Source organism: Liolophura sinensis, chromosome 9 (assembly GCF_032854445.1).
Source record: "Liolophura sinensis isolate JHLJ2023 chromosome 9, CUHK_Ljap_v2, whole genome shotgun sequence".
In the NCBI taxonomy this organism is placed as follows: domain Eukaryota; kingdom Metazoa; phylum Mollusca; class Polyplacophora; order Chitonida; family Chitonidae; genus Liolophura; species Liolophura sinensis.
The window spans coordinates 12,407,382-12,421,659 of record NC_088303.1 but is presented as its reverse complement, the minus strand read 5'-3'; the positions used below and the strand labels follow the sequence as shown (position 1 = coordinate 12,421,659).

General features: G+C 38.1%; 1 protein-coding gene across 1 annotated transcript; it reads right to left on the bottom strand.

Annotated features, from left to right (window-relative positions):
- LOC135474908 (DNA topoisomerase I, mitochondrial-like) lies at nt 1-14,234 on the bottom strand. The gene is made up of 20 exons (XM_064754584.1): nt 14,130-14,234; nt 13,804-13,846; nt 10,253-11,118; nt 9,814-9,899; nt 9,553-9,643; nt 8,867-8,961; nt 8,390-8,505; nt 7,974-8,095; nt 7,506-7,628; nt 7,052-7,239; nt 6,544-6,607; nt 6,174-6,254; nt 5,631-5,774; nt 4,508-4,759; nt 3,519-3,633; nt 2,291-2,418; nt 1,899-1,993; nt 1,525-1,603; nt 389-459; nt 1-203 (listed from the first exon to the last, which is right to left on the bottom strand). Exons 1-20 carry the CDS (start codon nt 14,169-14,171, stop codon nt 101-103), a joined length of 2,904 nt encoding a protein of 967 aa, XP_064610654.1. The 5' UTR covers nt 14,172-14,234; the 3' UTR covers nt 1-100.
- Between the last annotated feature and the right edge of the window lie 44 nt (nt 14,235-14,278).

Genomic DNA, 14,278 nt, shown 5'->3' with positions numbered 1-14,278 from the left:
AGTTGTGGACATGTATATCGCCTTTCATTCAACCTGGAATATATTGCTTCCCAATCTCTCCTAAAAGTCAATGATATTGAAATTCTAAGATTTGCTTCAGTTAAAAGACGAATTCTGCACCCGCCATGTCGATTGCCCACTGGAATTTTTCCCTCTGGGTTTTGTTGTATATCTTCTCAATGGGCACTTCAAATTTCTTGCACCTGTAAATTAAGTACAAGACCAATGTGAACTCAGTGATAAGACAATAGAGGTCTCATATATGCCATATACTTTAACCTTTTTGTGTTTCATCTGTAAGGAGTTCTGGAAATGAAAAACTTGTGTAAAGGTTTCTCAGCCCGGTGTTTTATTGAAAGAGGTATGTTGAGCAAGGGATACAACTCACCAAGCCACTGAGATTCGAGGATCCAAATAGTTCAGCTTGGAAGTGCCCAGTGCAATTTCTTTGTTCTCATCCTGAAAGAGAAAAATATAATAACTACTGAAATAATTTCTAAAAGATACCAAGTATCTGGAATCTCTTAAAATATCCTGAACAACATTATGAAAGGTGATTGTAGTTCTCACCACTGATAAGTGAAATGTTTGAGTCAATACACAAAAGGCCTCTACTTTCTTTCCTGTACCTTTTGTTTGGATCAGTGCAGTTTTCAATACTACTTTGGACCTATCAAAATCCTGTCTGCATTGGTGCTGTCTCATTCTCAAAATGTTCTCATTCCTGAAACATTTCAGTGCCAGTTCAGTGAAATGCTTCAGACACCGGACATAAAGCCCCACTCAATGACAATCATCTTCATTTAATCAAGCAAGCGATATCCAACATCATCTAGCTTGATTTACTGAGCCGTATTAACTCTTTAAAGAGCTGAACTTTCCTTCATAAATATGCATGATTCATGGCCCAATCAGGTTCAACTTTACAAAGATTGATAACAGGCACCTTAGTTATTGGCACTGACAGGATTTTAATACATGGCATTAGAAAGTGGTTGTAGTGACAACTGTGGAATAACTTTATTTCACAGTAGACTTAGAACTCCCTGCACACTGACTTGTTTAAAGATGATCAGGGAAACGGTCATTTTAAGGCAAAATAGACTTTTGTTATCATTTGTATTGCTTGATAGCACACTGACTTTCGGCTCGTAGGTTTCTATCGATAAAAGCACACCACCGTTCCTAGCACTGCATACTGCTGTTCTCTAATCAAATTTGAACGGACAAACAACGTACAAACATGAGTTTTGAAACAAAGAAATACACACTTATAACTGATGACCAATGAGTAAGTCTACAGGGATCTAAACCTAGATCTCCACCTTAGTAAGCTCGAAATCTACTGAGAACCTAACCTACATGTATGCCTCTCCCAGCTGACAACAGAACTGACCTTAGTAGGCACAAAGTCTATTGGGGATCTAAACCTAGGTTTCCCCTACTGGCAACTGGACTAACCTCAGTAAACAAAGTCTAGTAGGGATCTGACCTAGGTCTCCCCCTGCTGACAACAGAACTGACCTTATCTGTAGCCTGCACTTCCAGTTTGGTCAGCTGATCCTGAAGGCGATCCACAGCCTTCTTCCGCTTCTCGTACAGCCTGTAAAATTATATCAAATATAAAACTGACCATCAGGTACCACAGTGACATTTTAAGTCAGACATGCAGTCTTGACTTGTCTTCCTTTATCATTACTTTCTTTATTACCTGGAAATGCAGAGCAATAAAATATTTTTATCAATAAATTCAAAACACAGTCAAAGCAGGCACCGGTCATTTTAAAAGATTTGGACTTGGAGAGTCTTTTACTCAATCAGGACTGGAGTTCCAGGACAAGAAGATCAACCCACTTGATTCAGACGCTTGAATGGCATGTAACTTTAAAATAACCTACGATTTAGCCTTTTCAGTTCTGAGGTTTTTGACATCACTTTTAGCTTCTTTCACAGCAGCTTTTGCTTCCTTGATTTGCTTTTGTTTCTCCTTAATCTGAAACAAGAAAATCGGAAAATGTGAAAATAAAAGCTTTCCTTTTACAACAGATATTGAAAAAGGTATTTACTGTAATTCGTCACACCTCCACAATACTTTTGTTTCTTGTGTATTTATACAATTTCATGCATGCAATACTAGGAAGTAGTTATCTTCATCAAGACAAGACAATAGGTTAAGTTTAATTTCCATGAATGTTTAATTTGGACTATCCTTGAAAACACATTGTTTAGGGCTCAATGTTGTTTTTTTTTCGTCTCTGTATAACCTGGACAAATGCTCACTAGAGCTGACCTTATTCTGGAGGTTTTCCATCTGTTTAGAGAAGTTCTTTGGCACTGCCCTCTGATGGTTACACAGCACAGCCACCGCTCTGTTTGCTCGGTTATATGACAACAACTTGGCAGGAACAGGGTCACTCTCTGCAAAATATCAACACCAATAAATAATGTGATCTTCATATATTAACCATTGTCATCCATAGCTTAACATAATCTCACTGAAGTCAAATCTACTAGATGTCAACACAATTCATACATCATCCACTGCATAATGTAATCTCACTGAAGTCAGATCTACTGGACAAATGCACCAGTTAACACTTCATACACTATCCACTGCTTTATCTAATCTCACTGAAGTCAGGTCACAGGATCACGAAGCAATCTTAGATTTAAGTCTACATTTCAATCATTAAATTTAATATCTTCCTTTCCATAATTTTAGCTGAAATTTACTATACAAAATTACAACTTACCCTGAATTTATGCTGTCAAGCACAATTTTGCCCTTGTCATGTAAGAAATAACAATTTTAACAAGTGATTTGAAATTTTGACTTAATTCTAAGACTGCTTCCTGATTCTGGGGCCAGATCTACTAGACATTCATCACCAATGAATACTTCATACACTATCCACAGTTTTAATGTAATCTCACTGAAGTCAGATTTACTAGACATCAACACAAGGTAACACTTTATATACTCTCCACTGCTCAATATAATCTCACTAAAGTCAGATTTACGAGACATCAATATCAATTAACACTTCATACACTATCCACAGCTTTCATGTAATCTCACTGAAGTCAGATTCATTAGACATCTACACAAGCTATCTCTTTATATACTTTCCACTGCTTAATCTAAGCTCACTAAATCAGATCTACTGGAAAAGCAACACCCATGAACACTTCATTCACTGTCCACAGCTTAATCTAATCTTTCAATAATCAGGCACAGCTGAGTCTCTCCTTATACTGACTTGTAGTGGATTAGCTGGACAGCGTTACTAGATAAGACTTCATCCTGATTCAACTAACCACTTCTCCTCGCTTGTATGTGCTGAAAACATACGTAGGCCAAAAACCATAGCTCAATGATGTAGATATAATGCCAGTTCACTTATAGAAACGCCAGTCAGGATAATGAACTGGGGGAAGAAAGTTTAGCTGATGAGTAGAAATGTACTGTGGTAAATTAACAAGGGTTTAGACTGTATTAATGGTTTCTGATCACTCACCATTTGTGAGAAGGTTAAGTTGGTCTTGCAGGGTTTTGGAGGCGTTATAAGTACGGAACACTTTGGCTGTCAAACCTTCCAATAAATCATGTAAGTGCTTGTTCAAAATGGCCGTCTGTAAATAGAGAAAATGACATGAAAACAAGCAATAAAAGTGAAAAATATTTAGACAGCCTTGGCAATGTGTTCTTACAGCAGGGATGGTTCAGGTTACATTTAATTAATAACAGAAATGTTGGACGCTGGTGTGTGAGAATCAGGCCCTTATGTTTAGGTTGATATGCTCATGTTTCATGTTCAAAATCCTAGCATCTTGACAAATACTTTGCCAGTTAGAAAGTGTGAAAGGCCCTCGGGCGATTGTATTTGAGTCCACAGTGTAACAGTTGTAACCCACAGAGATTGGGTGTGCTTAGACTGAATCTATCAATAAGTCATCCTCAGCATTACTGCTTTTGTTTTTATTTGCTTCGCTGCCGATAATGACAGTAAAATCATACTTCAGAGAGGAAGACACTTGTGCGAAGCCCTTGAATTCCCACGACATCTGAGAAAGTGGAGAGAGGGCATATTTTTCTTTAGTTACATAGTTACATATGTTGAGCTGCACGTGTGTGATTTCCCGTTTGTGCTACGACATCCATGGAGACTCATTGTTAACGCTTGCATGCTTATGTGTTGTGGTTGCACTGTGCTCCCACAGTGTCGTAGTATTCCATCAGTTTCGGCAACTAGTACCTTGCCCAACTATCATTCTCTACATGTGAAATCACATGTGCTTTATCATTCCCAACCTTTCATACAAGGTGTGAATTATGCTGTCAAAATAAAAAAGAGACAATGAAATGCTTTCAAATTACAATCAGTACGGCGCATTTCTGAATTATTTAATTGCTGATTTCTCGGATATAATATGTTTTTTTAAGTTGAGCTTAAAATTTGGGCAGATTTATTTTGGGTGAATATAAAGGCCTCCTGGGTGTGCTTACATTAAGTCTATCAAAGATGTCATCCTCCGGCTGTTTATTCTGCATGAAAAGCTGTAGATTCTTGTAAACTTTCTTCTCCACGGAGACGCTGTTAGTGTACCGGATGGAATCTTTACCCAGGAAGTCAAACTCCACCACGCACTCTTTGTCTCCTTTCTTGTCAAACAGCTGGAGATGTTCGACTCGCAGGGAGCAGCAGCCAACAGTGTCTGCCGTGTCCTCATCCTTCTCATTACCTGCTCTCAGAGCCAGCTACAAGCACAAGTGATGACAGCAATATATAGCAGTTTGTCTTGCTTGCTTTTACAAGGTTTCCTACTGACAGCGTTTTGACTGTTCTACTCTAACATGTTCTATTAACACAATCAAATGTTTGGAGAGGAAACCAATGTAACCTGTCAGGTAGTTCAAGAATGAAAGTTATCTTGCAATTCATAAACACATAAATTCATTTGATCAGTGTTTTATATCGTACTCAAGAATATTTCACAAAAGCAGGAGGTGGGAGAAAACTGGGCAGAGCACAGGAGAAACCCACAACCAGCTGCATGTTGCTGCCAGGCCATCCAAGTAGGAAGTCTGCATGAGCTGGACTTGAACTCACAGCGATTGCATTGGTGAAAGGTTCTGGAGTCACTGCGCCACATGGCCACGGAGGCATCGCTCAACTGGGATTAATTTATTTATTTATCTGAATGGTGTTTTACTCAAAAACATTTCACTTTCACGACGGGGGCCAGCATTATGCTGGGAGGAAACTGGGCAGGGCCTGGGGGAAACCCACGACCATCTAAGGTTCCGGAGAGGCCTTCCCATGTCCAGCCGGAGAGGAAGCCAGCATGACCTGGACTTGAACTCATAGCAACCGCATTTGTGGGAGGCTCCTGGGTCATTATGCTGAGCTAGCGCGCTAACCAACTGAGCAATGGAGGCCCCTGCCACTGGGTTGCTACCAGACCTTCCCACTCACATGGGATTAAGACATAGCAGTTCTTTCCAGAGAGTAAGTTAAAGACCCATAACTACTATGGAGTATATCTGCCTTTTCAATATTGAATTTTGACCATGGCATTTGAATGACTGCACTGGAGCCTAGATGAATGGATGTTAGTGAGAAACTCACCTTATCAATGAAGTAGAGTGCGACAGCCCTCTGTCGTATCCTCATCTCCTTAGATTTCCAATCCTCTTGGTACTGTGCGCGGATGCGATCTACACACTTGTGCAGTTTACGTGCGGTCTCATACTTCTGCCAGTCCTTCTCACCCTGGTAGAACAAAAGCATAAACTACAGCATCTAACGCACATCTCAACAGTTATGGTCACAAACAACAGTAAACTCCAGCATCTAACCCACATTTCAACATCAATTGTCGCTAAAAAAAAAAAACACCAGTAAACCGCAGCATTTAACCCACATCTCAACATCAATGGTAAAAAAAAAAGTAAAGTGCAGCATCCACACACATCAACATCTAGGAGATTTTCAATTTTAATGCCAAGGTCTGGAATCTATTATTCACAGTATAATACGCTTGACTGCACTAAGAAAGACCAAATTTTGTTATCAAACATTGGAACCTGCATCTAGCTAGCCAAACAGGAATGAGACTAACATTAACGCTGTTTCAATACGTCCAGTAAACCGGTTTTATATTCCACTTACCTTTAATCTTGATGCGGCATTTAACATTACATACTTAGTTTGGTTCTGGACATTTTCTGTCCAACTTGCAAGCCAGGTGACCTGAGAAAAAACAACCAACCATGGGCTTGTGATCAACGTAGAGGTTTGAAAGCTAATAAAAAAACTGCCAAAAAATACTACAAGCTGATGAACAACATCAGAGAATATATAAACACGCAATAGGAAAGTTTTGAGGTTTGAACTCTTTTATCACTGACTGTAACAAGTGACTTCTGAGAATGTTAGGCAACTGTTTCAATTACCTTGACCATAAAATGGGCATCTGAATAAAATGAGTTGATGACTGATGAAAGTTTGTAAAAAATAGCCAAAAATACCAGATATTTACCTTGTTGTCATGGCGAACTTCCTTCCACTTATGACCCTCTGGAGGAACTGGGATGTTGGAATTTCTAAAGAAAAAAAAGTTGATAAAAAAAATTTCATCACTTAATTATCCACATAAGCAAATTGACAAGAGTAAAATTTTAAAATGTCTAGTGAATTACTACTGGCAGAAATAAACTATAAACAAAAACAAAAATTAGTTGCTGTGCACATACCAAAACAGTTTTTAGAAAAATATCATTGCATTGTGATTTCCACAGGATGGCATATTTCAAACACAAAAGATAACTGATACTAAGACAAATGCTTCCAAAACTGAATAAATGCAGTAAACATAGCTATTGCACGTGTAGACAGTCTTAACTATCAAAATATTGGTTAAACTCATTAGTTAGAAGAGCACTTTTCACAGGCTGCAACACAAAGCTCATTTACTGTTAAGAGTTTTTTGCTTTAAGTTTATAACGTGTCAAGCCCTGTTGTCTGCATCACTGTAAGCAGCCACTCACTTGCTACAGTTGATGATAACATCCTCTGGCTGGACTCTGCGCTTTAGTTTACCCTGCTTAGGGTGATCTCCACGGCCCCTGAAAAGTCCTGGAGGCTCAATCTTAAAATTACCAATCTTCTGCTTGTGTCCGTCAATGATACAGAAACCATACTCATTTGTTATAGCCTCATTCTTCTTTTTCAGTTCCTGAAAAGATATGCGCGGAAAAATGAAAAATTTGAAGTCATCTATATCGGACAAGCTGCAAACAACTTTCTTAATAGATTTCCACCCTTTCACAAAAAAAAAAACTGTCACCCTCTCATGGTTTTTTATTTTTCTTCCCGGAGATACATTACAAGCTTGCCAATGTCATTTACAATAAAAGATGGTAAAAAGTGAAGTAAAACGCCATTGTTCTTTACACACCCATTACTCTGTTCCATAATTCTGTACAAAGAATTTCTGCATACCAATTTCTCCTCCTTGGTTCTATTTTTCCTCTCCTCCACTTGTGCTTTGTAGTAATCAAAATACTCTTTGAAGTTACACTTGGACAGGTCTGTGATGATTTCCTTCTCTGCCGGAGTCATGACCTGGTAAAAACAAAATCAACATCAGACCCTAATCTGGGTGACAAGTGCAGGGATTCACACATGAAGCACGTAAAAGTCACTACAGTCAATCCGCAGCAATTACTTGTAATAATATACTCTCATCTGTCTTATGTGTCAAAAAATGATTCGTTCTTATATAATATGACATTATATATTGAATTTTTAACTTGCTTTTTACCTCGACTTAAATGAGGTAAATATAAAAAAAAAGCTGTTTTTTTCATGCTATATTCAAACATGAACAGTAAGACAGTAAGACTGTCACCAAAAATGATGCCAACTAATTCGAAAATATGGCGAAAGCACACCCTTATAGTTCGTTACCTTTCTCCAATCTTTGAAAAAATTCTTCTTAAAAATGTCTTTGGTAGTGTAGTCATGGTCCAACATTCTCGCGTAGAAATTTCCCACTTCCTCCGTTTCTGGAGTCAGTTTCATCACTTTGCCTACAAAATGATCAGGTAAATCTCATTATCAAATATCATACAGACGGATATAATATCTCCGGCATAATGATATCGCAGAACGATGTATCAAATAATCTAATAAAACAAATATTAGCTTACAAATCTCTTTTAAAAGTTGAATATAACAGGATTTTTTGGATGGGATATACTGAAATATACTATGGCTTTTAAAATGAACCTCCTTAACAAAAAACATGTATCAATGTAACTGTCTATGAAAAGCAAACTGTACATATTTGGTACTTAGTTAATAATATACCACTTTGTTCTTACCATCATAATAAAACTTGACATCCTCTGGGAGAGGGATATAGAGTTCAGCAAACACTGGTCCTTTGTGTTCTAGGAAGTTCCATTTCGTCTCGCCATCTTTCTTTTCTTCTTCCCACCTGTTATCACACAACAGATGACACAGAAGTACAGAAAATATGATAATGCTTACTGCAGATTTTTCACACAATTCCCTAGGGCAGGTCAGTAATAAAACGGGGACCAGTTGTTCAAAAGTGTATTAAAATTTAAGACCGGCTTAAATCTTAATATCAGTCTTGGTCTAATGCAAAACCAATGGCACATGGAGACAAAACATTAACTGCTAATGCACTTTTGAATAATTGGCTCTTGAGGTCCTGTACAGGACCACCATGCATCTGGATGCTAGCACAGTACGTATAGATACAAGCTTATTCCCAATGACATGTTAATGGAAAACTGAATACGACAACAGAGATTCTTCAACACAACACATACCACCTCCAAACATCGGGCTTGTTTTCTTCCTTCTTAACTTTCTTCCCTTTCTTTTCTTCTTTAACTCCAGAGGTGTCTAACTTCTTCTTCTTTTTCTGTACAAATCACACAAATTCACACAATACAAAACCATTCCCATACAAATAGAGACAATCTTTAACGTAGCTACACAGTCATTTTATTAAGAATACATCAGAGTTTAATACAGTACTTTCTTAATAATTCAAGACGCGCCAAGTCATCTGAATGCCAGCAGGTACTTATATTTGTGAATGGATGGCTGCCTACAGTCAGATAAACTTGCGTATTTTTATTCACCAAGCCCTGGACGGAGCAGACGCTGGTACCTGGTTATATTTTTAATACAAAAATAAAAGCTGTGAATCCCTGTGAAGCAGGACTTGACCAGCAGAAGTCTCCAAAACCTGGTGGCTTAGGCCACATCAATAACAAGACATGAACTATTAAAATTTATATTATTCCTTATTAGACCTCAGGCCAAGATTTCCTCAAATTTGGACAAACACCTATTAAGTAGTCATTTAAAATTATATAAGAAAGTCATACATCTGAAAGAAAATATTTACATCTGGATGAAATATTTCAGAATTAAAAACTGCTTTCTGAAAATCACAGCCTTCTGACATTCCTGAAGCTTGTACTATAACTTCTCACTGGAGATTTACCTTTGGTTTTTCATCCTCAAGTTCTGAGGCTTTCCTTTTCTTAATTTTTTCCTCTTTAACTTCTGTTTTCACTTTTTTCACTTTCTCCATCCTAAAAAAGAAAACAAACAGCTTAAAAAAATGTTAAACTAACACATGTATAATACTAGGAGTGCAAAACTGGTAGTCTGGGTACGTCATACTTCCCTCACATTGGAAATGAACAGAAGAAACAACATTATTTGTACAGATTATTCTCTGATGGAAAAGCTGCACATTTACCTTGCTGACAAGGGCTCATCATCAGAAGATTCCTCCTTTAATGGCCTTTTCTTTGCTTCAGTCTTAATCACAGCTTGGCGATCAGACTGAAATGTGAATAGCTTCAGGGTAAGCTTGGGACTTCTATAATATACATCCAGTCACAGGAAGAACTTGACAGCAATAGAATTAAGCTGCCACTTTATATTTCATTTAATGAAAATTTTCATTAAAAGATTGCTTTAGATTTGTAAATGTCTTTCTCTCTTTAAAAACCTCTGTCATTATTTAATCAAACAAGTCCTCAGTATCACATATATGAACAATGAAAGGCAGTAACATTTATCTTTGATTTCAAATAGAATGGCGTCTACAATTATATAATTTACAAGTTTTTCTTAAATTTCAATTTCTGACCTACCGGCTTTCACTACTTGTTAAATAGCCATCGGAGTCTTACCAGTGGTACATCATCATCACTCTCCACTTCCCTCTTCAGAGACACCACCTGGCTGTTGTTTGGGACTTCTACAGGTTCCTTTTTAATCTCCGTTTTCCTTGGACTGCTCTTCTCTGGACTGCTACTGTTGATATTGTCCCCTGCCTGATATTTGCTGGATGGACTGCTCATCCCTTGGTGTTTGGGGGAGGTCATCTCACGATGTTTAGAGGAGCTGGACTCCTTGGACTTGGAGGATCCCTCGGCAGAGCTATCCTTGTGTTTGCTGGAATGTTCCTTGTGACTCTTGTGCTCCTTGGATCCGTCTTTGTGTCTATCAGACTTGTGTGAGCTACTACTGCTGTGACCGCTGCTAGATTTGTGTTTGCTGCGGTGCTTGTCACTACTGGAGGAGCTGCTGCTGCTCTTCTCCTTGGAATGGCTGTCACGTGATTTATCCCCAGTCCCATGTCCTCCCGAGCTGCTCCCGTCCTTGTGTTTGCTGGAACTGCTGGAGCCACTCCCATCCTTGTGTCTGGAGCTGGAGCTGGATGTATGGTCCTTGTGTTTTGAGCTGGATGATGACGAGCCATCCCGATGCTTTGAAGAGGACGAGGAAGAATGTTTGCTAGAGGATGAAGACTGATGACGATTGGGATCTTTGTGTGAGGAGGAAGATGAGCTGCCATGTTCCCTGTGTCTGGATGAGGAACTGTGATGGCTACTATCCTTAGACCGGCTCTTCTCATGCTTGTGGTTGTCAGATTTGGATTTCTCCACATGATTACTCACTGGTGACAAACCGTTCTGTTCACGACCATTGCTGTGTTTGCTAGAAGCATTGTTCACAATGTCATGTGCATGAAGCTTGGCCTTTAAACTGGCAGCTGAAAAAAGAATATGATCCAACTGAGAATACTTCAAACACAGAACACAATTACCATCAGTACATTTCTAATGCTACAGTACACGACTATGTATCTCAAAGATACAGATGTTAAGATTTAAGTGGGGGTGAGGGGCAGATGTCAAAGACGGATGCATGGTCTCAATATGTCCGTGAGGCAGACTAGTGTAAAAAGTCAAACATGCAAAACATCATATGTTTTATTTCAGCAGTTAGTAGTACCACTTACTCATTAACAGACATTTATATGTAACTGCTTAACTCCTGTATATATTGAGTTTGCCTACAAATGCATACTTGATTGAGGCTCAAAATTATTTATTTACCTATCAAAGCGGTGCTTAGCATCCTCACATCATGCGGGTTGATAACTTACACAGCGGAAAACACATTCAAGAGAATAAGTTCACGTCTGCCTTAGTCAGTTAAGTCTAATGTCATGATGCTGTAAGTTTTCTACGATATTATTATCAAAAAAGTATTGTCTTGTGTATGCCATGAAACATGCTGACATCAGTAATAGTGTTCCAACTGCTGTAATTTCAGTAAAACATGTAAAACAATGCAAAAGCCAGCCAGAGTAGCAAGTTTAAAGATTTTATGTACAGTTATATATCCCTTAGGAAGATTTCTTCAGTTGGACTCAATTTAAATGCAATTTCAGGTTTCAGAATTCGAGCTGACATTTTCATGCATGATGACCTCAACAAAATGTGATGTCTTAATTTTATTTTGAACTGCTCAAAATGAGTTCATGACCAAACAGTGCACCTCTGGGTTTAATATATTATAAAAATACAATGATACTGTAAGGTTTTCCATTTTTTCTACATGGAGGGGAGATTTAACTGCCCAAATAAATAGAAGAAAAAGAAAAAAGAAATGCAACATTTGAAGGGCAAACACTATTTCAAAGTGAAAATCCCCTTTTTTTTCTATTTTAAACTTTTAATTTATATTTTACCTTTGTAAATTTTTTATCCTTCAATTTTCTAGTACATGTAACATTACATTTTAGAATGTTTTGTTAATATGGTTGGGGAGAAAGGAATACAGGACCACAGATTTGGTGTCCACATGTTTATAGTGTGATCTTACATACCAGGCCAGCAAAACTAATATTGATATAGGTCTGAATGGTGAACCTCTAAGCTGAATGATTGTGTAAGCTTAAGGGGTGGACTGGGAGGGTGATTAGACAGATAACTCGAACGATCTCTCTGGGCTACAGTCAACTTGGATGGAAAAGCAGATCAGATTTCCACTGAATGATCATGTTTTCCTCCTGCATTATCTTACAAAACGTGCTAAAATACTACCTCTACTCAATACATGTCACAACCATATGTATCTTTAGTAATGTGTCGGCCTAAAGACCTGTATAAAGACAGGATTTGATCAGCTACACATTAGTGACTAACATAGAGACTACTGCATGGACATTTATCAACACAACAGAGTCAAAAAGAGTATATTTCAATGTTTTTTGAATCTGTTACTTTGACAGATATCCACAATAACTTGTGTGTTTGAGACTTCAGTCACATATATATATATAACTGGCCTGACCCCTCTCAAATCCAGTCTATATACCCTTTCGGTCACCGTCTATCTTAATAACATGTATTGTTTTTTTTTCCCCCTAAATTTGGCATCACAAATTTGTACTGATTACCCATTATTTTTTTTTTACAAAAAGACAAATAATGACAAGAAAATTTATGGATCCAAAACTGATGCAACTAGATGGGCCAAATGAAAATTAATGTATAAACCTGTAAGAAAATAAGATTAATTATCGGCAAAGCAAAACCAAACATCTACATTATGTTAAATATATATGCTTGTGTAACTGTGATAAAAATCCAGAGTTTCAACATCAATCACTTATGTTACACATTTTTTTTACCAGCTGACATACCGTAATATAACACTACAATATATATTTATTTAAATCAAGAGATTAACGTTTAAATTCAAGGGCAGAGTTACATGTACATTAACTTCCACTGGTTTGATACTCAAGTGACAATTAAAAGACTAGTTTACAATATCCGAATTTGTGAAAAAAATTCCACTATTCTTGTAATATATAATTAGCCAGTTAATATCTCGGATAATAGGTCAAGTTAATGACAAGGATTTTATCTTAAACCCTGCTCTGTTTACGAGTCGTATCTGAGTCGAAAACGAGGCTACAGAATGGTAATGAGTTGAAAAGAAGAGTTCGTCTCCGGGTCACACGTTGTGTTATTTTAATAGCAGAGCAACTAGAGTGGTTATGGTGAATACGAGCGATCTAAAACCACACGAACGAAATCCGCTTGCCTCCACAAGAAGTGAGAGAACCAAATTCAGTCAAACATAGCCAGGCTGCACAACCAGGTCTGGGTTAGGTGCATTCAGTGTCTCAGCAACCTAAACACATGGTGGCTTTACAAACCACTGTGAGAGAATTTTCGCTATTCCAAACTTCCCGGTTTTAGGCGTAAAATACACTAAAAATAATGTTGCGATCAAAATCTCAGAACAGACAAAGCGCCCACACCTGGTAACCAAATGGGATTTTTGAGAGAATTATATAAGTGGGAATAACAGAGATAACAGACAAGTTCGTTACACAAAGTGGTGATAAAACGTCTAAGTCCAGCGAATAAGCACTCACCTGACACCGTGGACGTTTGTTCAGGGTGATCGCCTCCGTTTGCCTACAAACAATGGAAAATGTTAAGTACCCACGAAAATAAAGACAAGAGAGTCACGAACAAGGAGATCGCAACCACTGGTGAAAATTCTCCTCTCTAGGCCCACGAGCAGTTAACGAACAGCTGCGTTTCATCCTTGTGGACTTGTAAAATTTTTCAGCCATTTTGACTTTGCCAATTTCAGCGGCTTTGTTCGAAGACATTTTTCCCATATAAAGACCCCATAAGACGATCATAATAATGACGACTGGCGGTGTAGAAATGACCCCTAAGAAAAACTGCTTACCGATTGCGATTGGGAAGCCTCATCGAATGAGGAATTATCCATTCTCCTAATTTTTTCACTCACGTTCTCTGGGCAGAAGAGATGGCGGAGTGGCACAACGCAAAACGACAGAGTCCCGGCGCGGCGCCACTGCGCATGCCCACGGTGCC

Coding starts and splice junctions, on each gene's coding strand:
- LOC135474908 (XM_064754584.1), bottom strand. CDS start 14,171: ATGGATAATTCCTCATTCGATGAGGCTTCCCAATCGCAATCG. Junction 8,962..9,552: donor TTGAGGATGAAAAACCAAAG/GTAAATCTCCAG, acceptor TGATTTGTACAG/AAAAAGAAGAAGAAGTTAGA. Junction 7,629..7,973: donor TTTTCAAAGATTGGAGAAAG/GTAACGAACTAT, acceptor TGTTTTTACCAG/GTCATGACTCCGGCAGAGAA.